General features: G+C 39.6%; 1 protein-coding gene across 1 annotated transcript in view; it reads right to left on the reverse strand.

Annotated features, from left to right (window-relative positions):
• Positions 1–14,814, reverse strand: part of WWOX (WW domain containing oxidoreductase) — a 477,447-nt gene extending 462,633 nt beyond the window's left edge. Inside the window, exons 1-4 of the mRNA XM_005528189.2 lie at positions 14,684–14,814; positions 12,433–12,497; positions 11,070–11,127; positions 10,367–10,545 (exon numbers count right to left, since the gene is read on the reverse strand). Of these exons, the coding sequence (XP_005528246.1) occupies positions 10,367–10,545; positions 11,070–11,127; positions 12,433–12,497; positions 14,684–14,790 (409 nt within the window). The 5' untranslated portion in view covers positions 14,791–14,814. The remainder of the gene's footprint in view (positions 1–10,366; positions 10,546–11,069; positions 11,128–12,432; positions 12,498–14,683) is intronic.
• Positions 14,815–17,101: the final 2,287 nt, after the last annotated feature.

Below are 17,101 nucleotides of genomic sequence, written 5' to 3' on the forward strand. Positions count from 1 at the left end.
AATCCAATTTTACCTTCAGAATTAAAAATATTTAGCAAGAGTAAGTTTATACCCCTCAGCATCTGCTCACAGCTGGACACAGACCCAAACAAATAAGGCTTTCTTAAAAAAGCTTTCTCTTTTAGTTGCTGCATTTCCTACTCTTAATATATCTTAATTACTCCTTCTGCTGAAGAATCAGAATAGCATTCCAAGAGATATATATTTTATCTTGTGACAGAACAATCCAACTCCCACTTTAAACTGGAATATGGACACGGACATAATCTGTAAATGTAGGTAATTTACTGCTTACATACATTGTTCCATAAGTCAAATAAGGTTAATAACACATTTCTCAAAATCTTAAGTAGCACAATCAATGTCTACAACGTACAAATGTACAGAAGCAAGACATGCTGCTCATGCTAGCCAGGGGCAGGAGAGGAACATGACCAGAATCTCCCAAGTTCCTGAATCTCTGAATACATGATGTGAGAGTGTTTCCTTCAATTTGGCTGTGATATAGGAGAATCAGCAAATCTCACACATTTTAAACTGTAATTTTTTGCACAAAGGCAGCATTCTGACTAATCACCGCAAGAGGAAAATGACCCACAAGTTTTATGATTTTGATTTTCATGTAAAAAATAAAGGAAACCAAATTAGAGAATGTATTGTGTTAAAGCTGCCTGGATGAAGAATAAATAATGAGGACGCACCCAAACATACATTTTGCAAAGATAACATAACCTGGGAAAAATATGAAAAATTTCTAAGCAACACTCATTGTTTGGAACATTGAGTCACAGTGCATGAACAAGATTCCAATAAATACATCCAGAACTGAACTGTGACAATTCCTTCCTCACATTTATTATTTCTACCAAGAAAGTATAACAACAATCAGAAAACCTAATTTCACCAGTATTTTTAATAGAAAGATATTAGCTATGAATAGGAACTTAGGCACAGTGACTAAGGTAACTATCATTAATTGAAGGAGAGGAAACGAAGTGTATTACTATGAAACTATTCAGATTTGAAGACAGACTGTAGGGAGTTTTCTGAAGCAACAGATAAAGTACTGAAATCTACAATGTGCAAGTACAGCAAGAAATCAAAACCAGCTGGATGTTACAGGAACAAAAATACTGAGGTTATGGAGCAGAACACAAAGCTACAGAGATCTCACATATTAAAATGACAAGGAAACAGAATAAATGGAAAAGGAGAAGAAAAAAATTTCCCCTTCACAGAAGAAAAATAGAAACAAGAGAAAGGCATTAAGAGTTTAATGTGTGACCTAAAAACTGCAAATACCATTAAATAATAATAAAAAAAGAAGACAAAGGTACTTTTGTTTTTGATGGTCTTCCCTTGAGAACACTTGACAAATTTATTTTCATAAATCACACACTGTCTTTAAAAAAACTGTGTATTGTAGGCTTTAGGATGAGTGTAAGATCAGTTGCTTTCTCACTGTACTATTCTTATTCTCTAATTCAGACAAAATTCTGGCATCACAAATTCTGAAGATAAAACTCCTTTTTATCAGGTCAGGATTTTGATCTTTATCTTCCCAGGTTTTTACCTGTCTCCTTTTATTTCCTTCTTGGTAGGGATTTACTGGTTCAGACTGGAGTTTCAAGACTTTGTAACACCTTGACATAACCAAGCATAAGAAGCATAACAGGGACACATGATACTGAAATCCTTCCTTCTTGTGGATCTACTTAGCATAGATGTAGTCACTAAAAATCTTCTAGTAAGACAAAAACATCACATTAATGTACATCTACAGGCTGTAACTAGAGTTGTCAGTATCTAGAGGAGTCCCTACATGTCTCAGAAGATCCTGTCATTAGAAAATAAAATGCATTTAGCATTTTCCCTCTCCAGCATCTAGCAAGCGTTCCAAAGTAATACAAATGTGCATGTATGTATCCAAACAATTCTTGAAGCACAATGAGTTTTCAAAACATGAAGACACAAAATGATGCAAAGAGTAATCTCGGTGTTGCAGCAAGACAAACTGAATCATGCAAAAAGTCTTTTCACCTCTGGGCTATGAAATATGCATAAAGTGAGATAAACCTTTGTAAAATTAAGTATTTCAAAAGACAGAAAAGCAATCAAGTTGCAAAGTGTTTCTAGCTCTTGGAGAGAAGACAAGAAATAAGTACCACCTAGGAAGGCTCCCTGTTTTACAAATATGTTCTTCCACTGTAATAGGAATACCCAAAACTACAACACAGGCCCACAGCCCAATCCCATCCTTTGTGAAAATATTCCTTTACAAGCAGTAATCATTATTGAACCTTTTAGCCCAGATGTAATTTCCTACATGTTACAACAAGTTTCACATGCATTGTGAATTTCAGCCAAGGTTGATGAAGTTCAATAACTTGGCTAACCAACCATGTGTACTGCTCATTACACAAGTAATAAATAGATTCATCAAAATGGACATGAAAAAGCAGTATGAACATCTGACACCATTTTCAGCTTACTCAATAAGAAAAATAAATTACAAGAAGTCCAAGGGGACCTCTTAATATTTACAGTATGTTACAAGTAAGCAGTTGGAGCCTTATGTAAAGCAGAGCAATATTAATATTCCACAATATTAAGCCAGAGTTAAAACAGAGTGATGGCACTCATGGAAAGCTCACTCACTTACCTGCCATAAATTTTAAGAATAAAGTTCTGTAACTTAAAGAGAGCCCTCTTCTATTAATTGAATTTTGAAAATAATAGCTTTTAGTGCATTTTTAGTTGTTCAAATGACATCAGTACAAATCCCTGAGTGATGGCTACAAACCACAAAAATGGAGCTATAAGTTCCACCCCAGAGGCACATTCCCCTCCAGAAATTGTGCTTTTCTACATCAGTTACCCCAATACTCTACCCTGGCCAAAAATACACTTCCTGCAAGACCCAGGCTCTCCTGGAAAAACACCATACTCACATTCCCTCAAAGAACTAGTACAACAAAATTCATGCATGCTACAAAGGTTTGGAAATCCACAAAGGAAATTACTGGAAAAAAAAACAGTTAAGTGTAAGCTTAAGTAGGAAGCAAACAACAAAACTTCTACACCAACCTTTCATGGTAGTGCTACTCAGGCAGTGCAAGATAATTCATGATACACGGAGCCTAAAATTCACAAAAAATCAAAATATACATCAAGGAACAGCTTTTCCATGCTTTTAAAAGCCTAATAAATACAAAAGGATCCCATGAAAACACTCTCAGGGACAGCTAGGACTTGGCCAAGAAAAATAATCCAAGGTTAGAGATTGCTGATCTTTCTGTCTGCCTCACAATAAGCTTTGAATCCAAAGCTCCATGAACAAGCACCACTCCAGTTCTCCACACGTGAAACTGTGGAGCATTTCAGAGTTCCAGCATGGAATCCTCCAGCCATGCAAAGGCTCTAGCAGTTCCTTCACCACACATTCTGCTCTGTACTGAGAACATGAGATGCACCCCCTTAGCAAAGCCCCAGCACCCCCTTCTCTGTGCACCACTGAGCTACATCAGAACCATGTACAGAAACTCCTCATAAAAGCAGGCAGAAGTTTTATTAATCCACAGGATTTCACACATTTATGAACATTAATTTTGATTCAGACAACAAACTCTTTTCACCAAACTGGGGAAAAGACAATTCAAGAGGCACTGTCAAAAGTTTGTTACTCCAGCTCACATCCCTTTTTCTGCTCTTGTAAGAAACAAGATGCAAATAATAAATACTAGAAAGCAAACACCTTGCTCTTTATTCATCATAATAAGCCATATAAAAAAGAAGTTTACAATAAGAAATCTTAAAATCTTCATATTAATAGAATTGAGAAAAGTAACAATAGGGACCAAGAGCAGACAGATGTATTTTCTCTCAGAGGTTTCCTCTTCCCAAAACAAACAAAAACAAGCTGACTTTTTCAAGGCTGACAAAGTTCAGGTGTTCCAGCATAGGAGAAATACCAAAACCATGTAAGAAATCATAAAGTGAATCTGAAACAAAGGCTATATTGAGCAGTTCCTTTGTAGAAGCCCTGCCAGTTGCAAAACCTTTATTTCATGTGGAAACAGGAGAGAGAAATCAGAAAATAAACAGTGCTTTCAAAGAAAAATGTGCACATTTTTCAAGGAAAACCTGCAATCTAGCTCAAAAATAGAGCTGAATAAGTCATTTCCAACAGACAAACATCTGTGGGCTTAGACTACCAAACTCCAGGCAGTACAGCAAGACAATGAACATATTTAAGACAGTCAGACTAATACTAATAAAACCAAGTACTCAGTGATATGTGAAGGGTCTGTTTAATTCCTCCCATATGATCACAGTTTGACTTAAATGAGACCATTCACTGGTCTAATTAGGATTCAGCAAATGTTACCTTCTTTTTGAAAGCTGATGAAGCCTCAGAAAAAATGCTGTCACCCACAAATACCCTCAGTAAATTCTGAACTACAATAGCTCCCTATATTCACAAAATTCTCTTCTCTGCAGGTACAGAGCAGTCAATTTTTGATTCCTTCAAAAAATAAAAATATTCTTTTCAATCCTACTTTTCTTATCTCTCCACTGCCCACAGATTTAGGGCATAGTGTGAAAAGTAGCCAGCATCTATTAGAGATCCTAAAGAGTCTTCACACAAAATTTAGGTAAGTTTTAAAAGTTTAATTTTTCTTCTCTTACAAGTAGTAGCTTAAACAGCCATTACTCAATTAGTGATTACTTAAGTGCCTAAGAAATACAACAAAGGTTACCCACACTTGGCTCTATTAAGGCTCCCAAGGTAGATTCTGCTTTTTAACTACAAGAAAGATTCAGAACAATACCAACATAGGAAGTGCTCAAACACTGCTACACACAGAAAGGACAGCTCAGAAATCAGGAATTCTCCCACAAAACAAACTTTCATTGCCTTCTGCCAATATAAAGTACAAAAGCACAGTCACAGCATAGCAGCCTGGCCACATGCTTTGTATTGGTAATGGACAGGTTCACTTATTTTTATTCTACTTTGATGAAAAGAAAAAAAGTAAAAAGCTACCAAGAGCAGTACAATAAAGCGATGGCAAAAATAAATGGTCATGTGCTCTTTCTGAATTAATGTAAGCACTGTATGCTTGCTGAAAACAAAGAATCCCAACCTTTCAACAGTTTGAAGTCTATTTCCACCTTAACATTATCTGATCTTGGACACTACTGGTCCCAGAATTAAAACTGCTAATCCCACATCCCTAAGCACTAAAACCTTGCTGTATTTTCCAGTAAAGGACTCAGAACAGTTTCTACTCTACTGGGAACAGAAGGATCTAAGAGCAGTAGCCATTCTACATTACTCACAGATGTAAAGTGTTCAAATAATGCTCCATATGAGAGAGATTTCACAAGGAGGTTGCAGGTGATACAGAGAAAGGCACAAGATAAATTGCAGAGCCATATAATTTGTACTTATCACAAAAAGCACCACCATGTGTGAACCAAACCTAATAATCTACCTGTTACTGTGATGATTAATATTAAGGAAATTATCAAGACTCTCATTATGAAAGTGTTACCTTCCACAGTTTCACAATGTTCAGGTATGTTTGCACCTATATACAAACCCTCACTGCAATTAACCACAACATTTAATACTGGGAATGGAGCTCACTAAATATACAAGCATTTCAAAAGCTGCAATCAAGAGCCCAATTCTGAAAGTTGAGCTCAAAGCAGAGTTTAAGCTTTAAGCCTTTTCCCCCAATTTCATACACCTGATACTCAAGTAGTGACTACCTTTAAGGGGATGCAAATCAGTTGTCAGTGTGACTTAAATCAATTTTTAAAGAAAGAATGAAAGAGTGTAGTTACTAAATCTATTCTAGTAGCTAAGAGGAAAAAAGAAGGCTGCTTTGCATCTCCTTGGTTTGTTAAGAACATGTTTTAGTAGAACGTGTCATCTTTTGCTAACGTGTACTAACAATTTTTGGTTGTAATCAGACTTTTAGACTTTCAAAACCTCAGTGATAATGCTGCAATCCAACTTGCACAAGCTTTGTAATAATCCTTTTTTTACTATTTCAAGCTAGCTTTTCATCTAAAAATATAATCCCAGAAACAAAGAAAGGTTTGGGTTGGAAGGGACCTTAAAGACCACCCAGTTTCAATCCCCTGCCAGGGAGAGGGACACCTTCCACTAGACCAGGTTGCTCAAAGAGTCATTAGGAAAAAAGTTACATGAGACAAGAATAAAAGAAAAAAAATTTTATCATTTATAAAAATTACATGGCCAGTCACTGAAAACTATTTTTTATATCATGAAGCAGATATTTAATTGAGATAGATTGTAAGTGCATTTCCCAACCTTTTGCACCAGTAGTTGCTAACACTGAAGCCCCGTACAAGAAAAAAAAGAACCATGATAACTTCTCACTCCAAATGTATACACACACCAAAATTGTACTGGAGCGGTGACCCATCTTTTAGTCACTGATTTAGTGACCCACAGCTTCTCTCCTAGCTAAGGCTTTTCCATAACAAAGAAGTAAAAGTGCCAGAAAAAAAGAGAATTTCAACAAAACACTAAACAACATTTATTTTGAGGAAACAATTTAAAACAGTAAACATTACCAAGGAAAGCAATACAGCAAGCCAGTTTCTGGCTGGAGCTTCTGGATTTTCTTCAGCCTCTGAAAAAAAAAACTAATCTGGTTGTTTTGGGCATCCCTTATAAAAGCAATGAACAGGCTTCTTTTGATCTTCACCTCACAGAAAAATTAGAAACCCAGTTTGAGCAACTGTTTGTGATTATCAATACAGTTTTGTCACAAAATCTTGGAAAAGCATTAAGAAACATCCTACTTTGTGGAATCTGCCTGACTGGACAGAACAGACCCACTTTGCCCTTCCATTATATTCTGCAACACCACTTGCACTTCACCACTCAGACACACTCCCCAGTCACTGGGTCAGATGCAACTGTACCTGACACAGAAACCAAAACATACCATGGTCCTGTGGCCATACAGGTCATATATGATCCTTAAAAACAGACAGCAATTTTTATACAAGTCAGAAAATCATATCAGCTACACAACTGGCTCTCTGATACTGAAACAAAGTTACTTTTTAAAAACTGTATCATTTCAGATTGCTTACACATACAGTCAAAAATACCACAATCTCTATGTAAAATTAAACCTAGAGGAACTGCTGACAAACTTTTATAAATTTACAACTCTAGCCCTAATTAAGAACACAAACAATAGAATTACAGGAGCATTTCCTAAGAACAGTAATAAGCACCAGGTCGCTTTTGTTCAGTATTTTCAAAGAGCAACACAGACCTCTACTGGCGACACTGGTGAGCAGGAATCAGCCCAGACCAGCAGCAAGCTGGGGAAGGCCTTTCTCTGTAAGCTCGTGTTGAGACATTTAAACAGAAAAACACACTCAGAATTGCAGACACCTTCAATTCCTCCCAGTGGAGTAAGTCTGAATAACTTTGACAAAACCAACTGACAATTTACACTATTCATGTTTAAATGTACAGAGAACAATATGCCTTTGCATATCAGCACAAGACTGAACTGTTCAGTTAAGTCTTTCCTACTTCTTTTTAATACACCAGCTTTGCTGGGACCGAAAGTTACCTCAACTTTCTAATGTGATATTCAAACCAAAGTTTTGACTCAGCTTAAAAAATAGATGAGGAAAGAAACCTTAAATAATACTTGGACTGCACTGTCAGAAGAAAAAGCTTCCAAAATAAGAAAGAAAATATTTCACTACCAACTCTTGAGCTGCTAGGAATCCATTGTATTGTAAGAACAGAATCATTTGTTAACCTTTTCCAAGCTGCTAATAAAAAATAAGTGTTTATAAATGTAATTCTTTTAGTAGTTTTTCCCCTTACACTTTCCACAACAATTTTAAAGATTAAGTTAAGAAATTGGGTGTACAATCCAGGAAATTCATGCAGACCACTTTCCTAACCAGGAATGAAAAGAACCAGCACAGGGCAGACAGTGCCCCTATTTACAGACATGTAAAGTTAATGGCAATGAGGCAACGTGTGAGACCACTAAAACCCTTAAACTGCTGAACTCATCCCAAGTATTCCCTCAGTAACTAAGCAAGCATCTCTATTTTTCAGAAGTTGAGGAGATTTTTCAACTCTTAGGGAAAAAAGTGCTCCTGACAAGCTGTGTAGAAGTCTCTGTATCAGATTCACAAATAAAGTGAATTAAGATATTATTTCATTTTTACTGATCTGTTTTTAACATTGCTATCCTAAAGCAGAGTATATGGATGAATAAAAACATCACTTTTATGTTCATCCATCTTTCAAGAGATTCTCAGCATTTTCCAAACTTTATCTTGAACATCCAGCAATGCAGTAATTGAAAATGCATTTTTCTGACTCTGTTCTATCCAGTTACAGCTTGATCTTTGTTCTACCCATCCTGAAATGAAACATTTCTCAACAAATGGACAGAGACTATAGTTAGTTATTTTCAAACATACCACTGAAACTCATTTGGACAACAATCAAAGGGTTCATGTTTTTGGTTTTTTTCCTTGCAGTATTGAGTAAAATGCTCAACAAGGAATATATATTACTTTTATATCTCTTTCTACTGAATGGACAACAGTATTTCCCTCAAATTATTTACGCTAACCTCTAAAAGAAAACATTTTGCTGTTCTGAAATCACAGGAATTGTTTACTCCTCAAAATACTCAGGGAGGAAACTATTACCTTCAACATATACAGAAAATACAAAAGAAGAATCTATAACACCAAGTTGAACACAGCACTGAAATCCTACACTAACTGCAAAATAAGCTCCAGAACTGGTAAGAGTCACATTGAACCAGCTAATTAATCCATGCTCCATGGCATCTGGTAAGAAACATCAGACACTGCATAGGACTAAAGCAGCACTAAATGCAATGTGATATGCAAGAGTTTTGAGTTAAATAGGCCATAACACCATCTAAATCTCAAATCTGTTACCTTCATACTTATGGACTCCAAGTCAAAGCAAAAAATATTTCAAGCAAGGATATGATTGATTACTTGTGACCAATCCAGATTATAAACTAAGGGAAAAACATAAAAAAAAAAATCTTGACAAAACCATCACATATATTGAATTGATCTTTTGCCATATTTGAAACACCTCAAACTCATTCAGAAAGGCTGAATGGCAGCTCTGCTCCTGCTGAAGGGAAATCCCTTTGAGTCCAGGTAATTCTTTAAATGTTCAGAGAATGCACAGTTGCATACAAAGCAAATTGTACTGCTGGATGCAATGCAGAGAAATGCTGTGCCGAGAACCTGGAACACAAACCTCACTGGGAAGCCCAAATTCCTTGAGACAGGTAAGTACCACACTTGCTGCCCCAACTGCAGTGCCAATCTGTAGCAGAACATCAGGCAGTGACAGCAGGATGTGCTGTTAAGGCCTAAACTGCAAGGCACAGTAAAGCTCTAAATTCTTCATGTGATTCCTGTGTAATAACACTCACTTAAATAATTAATAAATAAAACCCAAGAAAATTCAGTGGCAACTCCTGCTATTAACTCATTTTCCAGGGTTTTCCAGTGTCCTCAAAAACACATTTAAATCAAAATTCTGAAGCAAAATAAAAACCATCAAATAATTTGCATAAAGACTCCTTCAATATTGTTGTAATCCCATCACAAATAAAAATACAAACAACAAAAGGCAACAAAAGATCAACAGTTATTTGAATCACTCACCCCCTATAGAAGCAGAAATATTTAACAGGTATCTAAACAAGCTGGGTGTCTTAGGAAAGGATGTATGAACCTGTGAGACATGAAACTAACAGGGATTACTAAAGGTCATAAATTGTATTTCTTTGAATTAAAGGAGCATCAAGTAAAACATCCTGACACAAGTTCATCATCAAATTCACTTGGAAGTACCTTCAGAGATAAAAATTCCACAGCCTCCTGGGAAAATCTTTACCTGAGTTTACTTGCTGGCATTAGGAAATTTTTCTGAATACTTTACCTGAACTGCCCTGCATCCATAAAAACCTCACTCCTTGTCCTAGCCACCAAGATCATAAAAATAAAATTCCCCTCTCTTTCTACAGCCATCATTTATATATTTGCATAATGTAGAATGTCTCCATCAATATTTTTCTATAAAAAAAACAATTGTTTCAGCACTCGGTGTCTTTCCTGTAGCTTTCCTGTAAGTTCCAAATTCTCCACAGATTTTAAAAAAAACACCTTTATAATTAGGGGCTTTATAAGAACAAAGTGCAAATCAAGCCTGAAAACCAAAGATACAGAGCCTGTAACATGAAGTTTGCCATATTTTACCTTATGTGCAATGTTAACCTACCTATTCCTGAGTTGGCTCCTGTGATTATAACCACTTTCCCACTCAAGTCACGGCCCTGGAGAATTTCCATTGCAGTACTGTTCCCATCATATTTTTGTCTAGTAGTAGGTTTTACTGGATTATCTTCTACTGTAAAGGCCAGTCTTGGGTCAAGGTAGGTAGTCCTTTTGTTTATGTGGCTGCAAAAGAACACAAAAATTCAACTGTTTGAACCCCTCTGTACTCTGCATTCAGATTTTAAATGTGTTGCGACCACTGCTATGTACAATTCCAATGGATTATTTAATTCTCAAAAATCAATTTTTTTTTTTCCAGCTTGGTTAAAACCATCCCAATCACATTATTTAATCAAACGTTTTTCCCAGTTGTGTCAGCATCCATTAATAATTGTATTTACATAATTCACAACCCATTCTGACCTTCAAATGAACCCCTGACATAAAAGGCAGAATTTTGTCAGGGGAAAAAAGAAAAAAAATCTTGTTGTTTAGGGAAGATGTTTTCTTAGCAAGTCTATAAAAGGACCCCACAGTTGCCCTTGAAACAGCAGACACTGCAATATCTGCATTTGGATTCTGAAGCTGCATTTATTAATCTTTTTGTCTTTCCAGCTGATATTTTCACAGTGTCATAACTCAAAAGGCTGCTCAGCATGTAACTCAGCTGTCCTCCTTCAACACACTGCACAATTTGAGATACTTACTCTACAAAATAGACTTGTCCGTTTTCATCAGTCTCCTGCTCCCATCCATATGGCAGATCTAGAAAGCACATAAAACATTAACTTTATTTTCAGACATTAGAATACTCTTCAATTTGAAGTTTAAGTGATTTCTCAGACTGATGAGACAATTCTGCATTATTTCTGTAGGTGGTACAGCTACCTGCTGCCCTTGAATATCAGAATTTGAAGGAAGGATTGCTTCCCTAATCACACACAATTGCTTTCTCATATAAGTACAGTACACAGAAGATCTGGTATAAGTTCAATGACTGGCAGATTAAGTATAAAGACAGTCTAAAAAAATCTTTATAAAGATTATTTCATGTTACAGCATAAAAAAAAAAACAAACAGCAAAATGCAACCATGCTTCCAAGCACATACAGATCTATACTACTCACAGTTCAGTATGTATCTCTGCTAAAATAAATAGCAAAAAACATAGGAAAAGTTATGTGTAACACATACCAAAAGCTGAAAGATCAGAGCCCTCAAGTGGGCATGAGATACAATAAATCAAACCCAAATGATTCAATGAAGTTGGAAGAACAGATAAAAGAAGAAAAATGGCAAATCTTTACATAACAAATTCTTATATAAAAAAATTCTACCAAAGTAGTTAACAGATGGCATTCACAGTATTTCTAATTTTAGCTGGAAAGTACTTATTTCACTTTAATTAATTTAAGATTTACTGAAAATAGTTCACTAAAAGTCAGATTACTAAAGCCAAAAGAAACATGGCTTGCCAACAGTGTAGTACCCCCAGGTACAGAAGCTTCTGGAAAGATCTGATTTAAGGCACTGATCCAAGGTCTTTGAGAAGTCCTTTTCCTCTGGAAGTGTCCTGCAACACTGTCTGCCTTCTCTTCTGGCACAAATACTCAGCTGGGTTGGGGAAAACAGGTAAAATGAAAACTAATGAGGCTTCCTTCTGTGCCAGGGAGACTCCGTGATCCAAAAGAAACACATTCTTTGAAGAATATAATCCAACTGTAAATATTATCTGATGGACACCAGGAACACAGAACCCCAGCTTTTGGCTACGTGCTTTACAAGCTACACTAAAACAAAACCTGTAACCTGGAATTAGTACTTTGGCTTTATGAGCAATACAGGAAAGCCATAAAACTGCAAAGTGATCACCCTACACAGACACAATCAAAGAGGTAAAACCCCACTGAAATCAGCCATATTCTGCAAGCTCAGAATCAGTGACATCTGATTTGTCAGGGGAAAAAATCTAAATTTTGATCTAGGAGATCAAAATGAGGTCAGTTGGAGTTTGTGGTGGAATTAAATGTTTGTAACAATCTCAGCTCATTACGAAAGTTTAACACAAACCTCCTGCAACACGTTTCCTCTTCCCAGACTTAGGATGTTCCCACTGTGTTTTTTCTTCTAGGTGGCTGCAGGAAAAGAAAAAGTTTAAGATTTTTTAAAATTACCTAATAATCTTCCTGATGTAACCCAAAATATCGCCACAGTTCTGAAAGTAATTAACCAGAGAGCACAGGAGCCTATAAAAATTCAAATAAATGTTTGACTTTCAATCCCAAGTTTTGTTGCTTACGAGAAGAAAAAAAAAAACAAACTCAAATAACTCAGAAGTTAAAAAGACTCAGAAAACACCTCAAAAAGATGATCGTTGGCAGGAGTAAGGAAGAAAGAAGCAAGAAAAGAATTTATCACCAACAAGTTAATAATATTAGGAAGTCTTCAAATTACAAAAGCACCTTTCTAAAACTCCTGCCTAACAATACTGATATGTCGAGTAATAAGTATCAACATAAGTTGGATTTCTACATGAGCAACTGTAGCTTTGGATGGGTAAGTTTATCCACGGGCCTTGACTAGCAGGGTATTTATTTAATATACATAACAATGGTATCCCACCTTTTCTTCCAATTCAGAGTCTTTATTCATTAAAATCACAGAATTAAAATACTCCATCATAAGATTTTTCTCCACTATAGACTAATAAGCAAAGTCATGTGCACATAAACAAGGTCTTAAAATAACCAAAGTGCTGAAAGCAGGTTGGACATTAAAATCTCATCTTTCATTGAGTATTTTTAAATAACATCCAAGTTTTAAGAGTCAGGCAGGGATTAACTGAGTGTCCAAATTGATAGCTGCCCAAGTGTGAAATAAAGAGTGACAACAGCAATAAATAACACACAAATAACTACAAATAACCTATGGGCCCAACAGCAATTTACACACAACATAAGCAACTTTCCCTTCTTACAGCAACCCCATGGTGACAGCACATGGTATTACAGGGAACACAGCTGGGAGCTGAGACTAAACAAGTACACCTCTGTGACCTGAAAATAGGAGATATTTAATCAAATTACAGCAGCCTGACAAACAAATGCCGTCCACCTGTGTGCACACCTAACTCAACAGAAACATCTTCAAAAGTCTTAAACCAAAATAATCTAATTCCAGATAAATGTTCATATTCCTAGAATATGCAGAAGTATCACACATATAGAGTGTATAATTAAAGCAACGGTGCAACACCTCTTCACGTCCAATATATTTTTAGACACACGGGGCAAGATTTTCAGACAGTAAAGACATATTTGCGTTGTATCATTAAACTAAACCAGGTCAGTTTCACTAGAGTTCAGAAACTGACCTGTTGAACTGCCTGTGTAACAATTATGCTCACTAATACCTTGCTATTTCATAGGTTTGTTACTTTCACCAAGTGATTCCTTCCTGAAAGAGCTTTTGAAGTAAATGGAAATATACAGGCAATTGACCTAAGAAAAACAAACACCTAGAGAGAAATTGCAGCGTTCAAAACAAAGTGTGGATAAACTAAAGCATTCCGTCCAGTGTTTATAAGAGCAGAAGTTGGGAGGAGGAGAACTCATCACAGGTGAGATTGAACCATACTTTTCCACCCTTTCGTGAAAGGGAATAACTCTTGTAGCTTTAATCAGACAGGAGATCCCAACATCAGCATGGCTACAGAAACCACACGAGAGGAGAGAGTGTATAAACATATATTCTACTGAGTTAGCTCATCCTGCGGCACATCCCCTTCGCAACCTACGAGGATGGAATCACGTCCAGTGGCCCGGACAGAAGGAGCTAAATGCGACTCTTTATCTCTTGCCCAAGGTGTACTGAAGAGCTGAGGAACAGCATCCACAGCTTTTAACTTCCATCGGATCTGTTTCTCCTGTTCCCACACTCTGCAATATTGTGTAAGGCTTAACCAGAATGCACAGAGCTCGCCCACGGAGGCCTGAGGCGCACTGAGCCAGCTCCGGGACGCTCCCACGAGCGGCTCCAGCATCATTCCCAGGCGGGGCGGGAGGCGAAGGCTCGGCACCGCTCCGGCCGCTCGGAGCGGCTCCGCAGGGGCGGCTGTGGCTGTCAGAACCTTCGGAGCCCGTCCGCACACCCAGCCCAGCGCCCCCCGGAGCCGGGCGGGCACCGCACACAGACCCCGCGTCACCCGCAGCCCGGTCCCGCAGCTCCAGCCCCGCGGCTCCTCCGTGAGGGGCGGCTCCGCGGACGCTGCCCCGGGGTGGTCAGAGCGCTCCCGGCGGGCTCGCCCCGCTCCCGCCCTTACTTGGCGTAGTAAACCCAGCCGTCCTTGGTGGTGCGCTCCTCCCAGCCCGGCGGCAGCTCCTCCTCGCTGTCCGTGTCCTCCAGCCCCGCGTACTTGAGCGCGGCCATGGGCTCTGCGCGGCCCCGCTCCGCCGGCGCGCTCCGCTTCCGCCCGGCCCCGCGGCACCATGGGAGCTGTAGTTCCCGCGGGGTCCCCGGTGCGGCGGGGACACTCCGGTCACCGAGGGCACGGACACCGCAAGGGGCCCCGGCTGAGCTCGGCACAGGAATCGCAGGGGTTTGGGCCGCTCTGCTCAGCCCTAGTGGAGGCCGCAGAGGTGATGAGGGGTCTGGGACACCTCGTATGAGGAGGGACCGCGGGAGCTGGGCACGTTTAGTCTGGAGAAGAGAAGACTGAGAGGGTATCTCATTCATTAGTGAATATATAAGTATCTCAAAGGTCGGTGCCAAGAGGATGGTGCAAGTCTCTTTCTGTGGCAGTGGGACAAGGAGCAGTGGCCATAAACAAAAACACAAGTTCCACCTCAACATGAGGAAGAACGTCTTTACATGGAGGGTGGCAGAGCACTGGAACAGCTGCGCAGGGAGGTCGGTGATTCTTCCTCTCTGGAGACGTTCAAAACACACCTGGACACGTTCCTGTGCCACCTGTTCCAGTGGCTGTTCCTGTGCCTTGGAAGGAGGATTGGACTGGATGATCTCCAAAGGTTCCTTCCCATCTGAGCAGTTCTGTGATTTTCAGGGCATGATGTGCTTCCAGCCCTCTGTTGTCAAAGGAGTGAATACAGCGAGGCCCTGGGAAGCAATGGGAAATGAGCTGTTCTTTAAGCTTTTTGCCCTTAGCTGTCACCACCTCCTCTCGGGGATGAGACTCTTTCTCACGAGTCAGGGATCCTTGTTGAGGAAGGCCTGGCTGAAGAGAAGTACCTGGCTGTGCTAACACCCACCTGGGACCTTGCAGGTTGCTTCACCTGCTCAGAGGCACAAACACAGTCACCTTTGCCAAGCCTGGCTCACCTGGTGACACAAGACAGTCAGCTGCAAAGGCTGAAGCGTTCAGTGAGCTGGCAGTAACCTGCAGTAACTCTGTGCTGGCAGCTGAAGCTCTCTCCCCTGTGCAGCTGTGACAGATGGAGGGGGAATGGCTGTCACCATTGCTCAGCTGCTTCTGATTTCCGGACCTGTGTGCTGTCATATTTCTACCTGTTTATATAACCAAACCCAACAGTCAGCGGTTGAAACAGAATTGTTGTCCTTTGGTGGGGTGCTTTAAACAAAAAGCAAGGCAGAGGCAGCGCTGGGCAGAAGCTGTGAGCACTTCACACCGCACCAGGTGGCAGTGCAGCCTCACAGATGCACCGCAGGCTCTGACCCTCTAAGTCGAATTTTCATGCGCCATTTGAGATACTGACCTATATCGTTCCCTCACTCCCCACTAATGGCATCCATATCTGGCCAGAAAAAGCAGCCTGAATTTTTTTCTGCCTGGCTGCTCCCATTGCTTTGCATGTTCCCCCAAGGGATTACATGTACTAAATGATCTCCTCCTGCTAGAAATGAAAACTCATGTATCATCAACAGCCTGTTCTCATGCGAATATTACTGGCAGTATTAAAAAAAGCTTTGACTATACTTTCTTGGGTAAAAATATGGGAAGGGAAGATTCAGTGACACACTTGCTTCTGGTCCAAGAAGAGGTAACTGAATGGTGAGATGGGCCAGGTCCCAAGAAAATAGGTTATTTAGGCTCGTATCTGAAGTACAGGGGAAAAAAAAGAGTTTTAATCTAGCAGTAGATAGGGATATGGAGTTGTTAGTTTTCTTCCTGTTGCAGTCTGTCAATATTCAGCATCCAGCACTCCATGAATTGCATTCAGTGGGAATGTGGAAATAATTTGTCTGACATCCTATCCCAGCCATCTGTACAGCATAAAGTCTACATTATGCCCTGGATAAATACAGCAGTATTTATGCATTTCAGTGATAAGAGTGTGTGCAGTGTACCCCATCCCCCCCAGGAGAGGTTCACCCTGACCAGCAGAACCAAACCAGCCAAGAAAGGCTCCTGGGCTGCCTGCCCACACCTCAGCTCAGCCTTGTCTGTTTGCATTCCCTCCCCACATGTCCAGGCTTTTCCTGCCTACCCCAGGCAACCATGAGTGTGGACTACACAGCCACACTGTCTCCATGCTTTGGCTCTGAGCCCCTCTGCAAGGACTGCGACCAGTCTGGAGTGACCCAGCACAGGGCAGACACAGGGCAGGGACAGGGACTAGGACGTAGGGAGAGGATCCTTCCCAGATAGGACTTCATGCACTTGGAAAGGGCTATGGCCTGGGACATTCAGACCAGAGAGATAAACAGGGGTCCTGCCAGTGGACAGGGAAGCTGAATCTCCCAAGAACCCTGCTCATCCCCA

This window comes from Pseudopodoces humilis, chromosome 14 (genome assembly GCF_049639895.1).
Source record: "Pseudopodoces humilis isolate 2021_Gansu_Grassland_sample_001 chromosome 14, ASM4963989v1, whole genome shotgun sequence".
NCBI lineage: Eukaryota > Metazoa > Chordata > Aves > Passeriformes > Paridae > Pseudopodoces > Pseudopodoces humilis.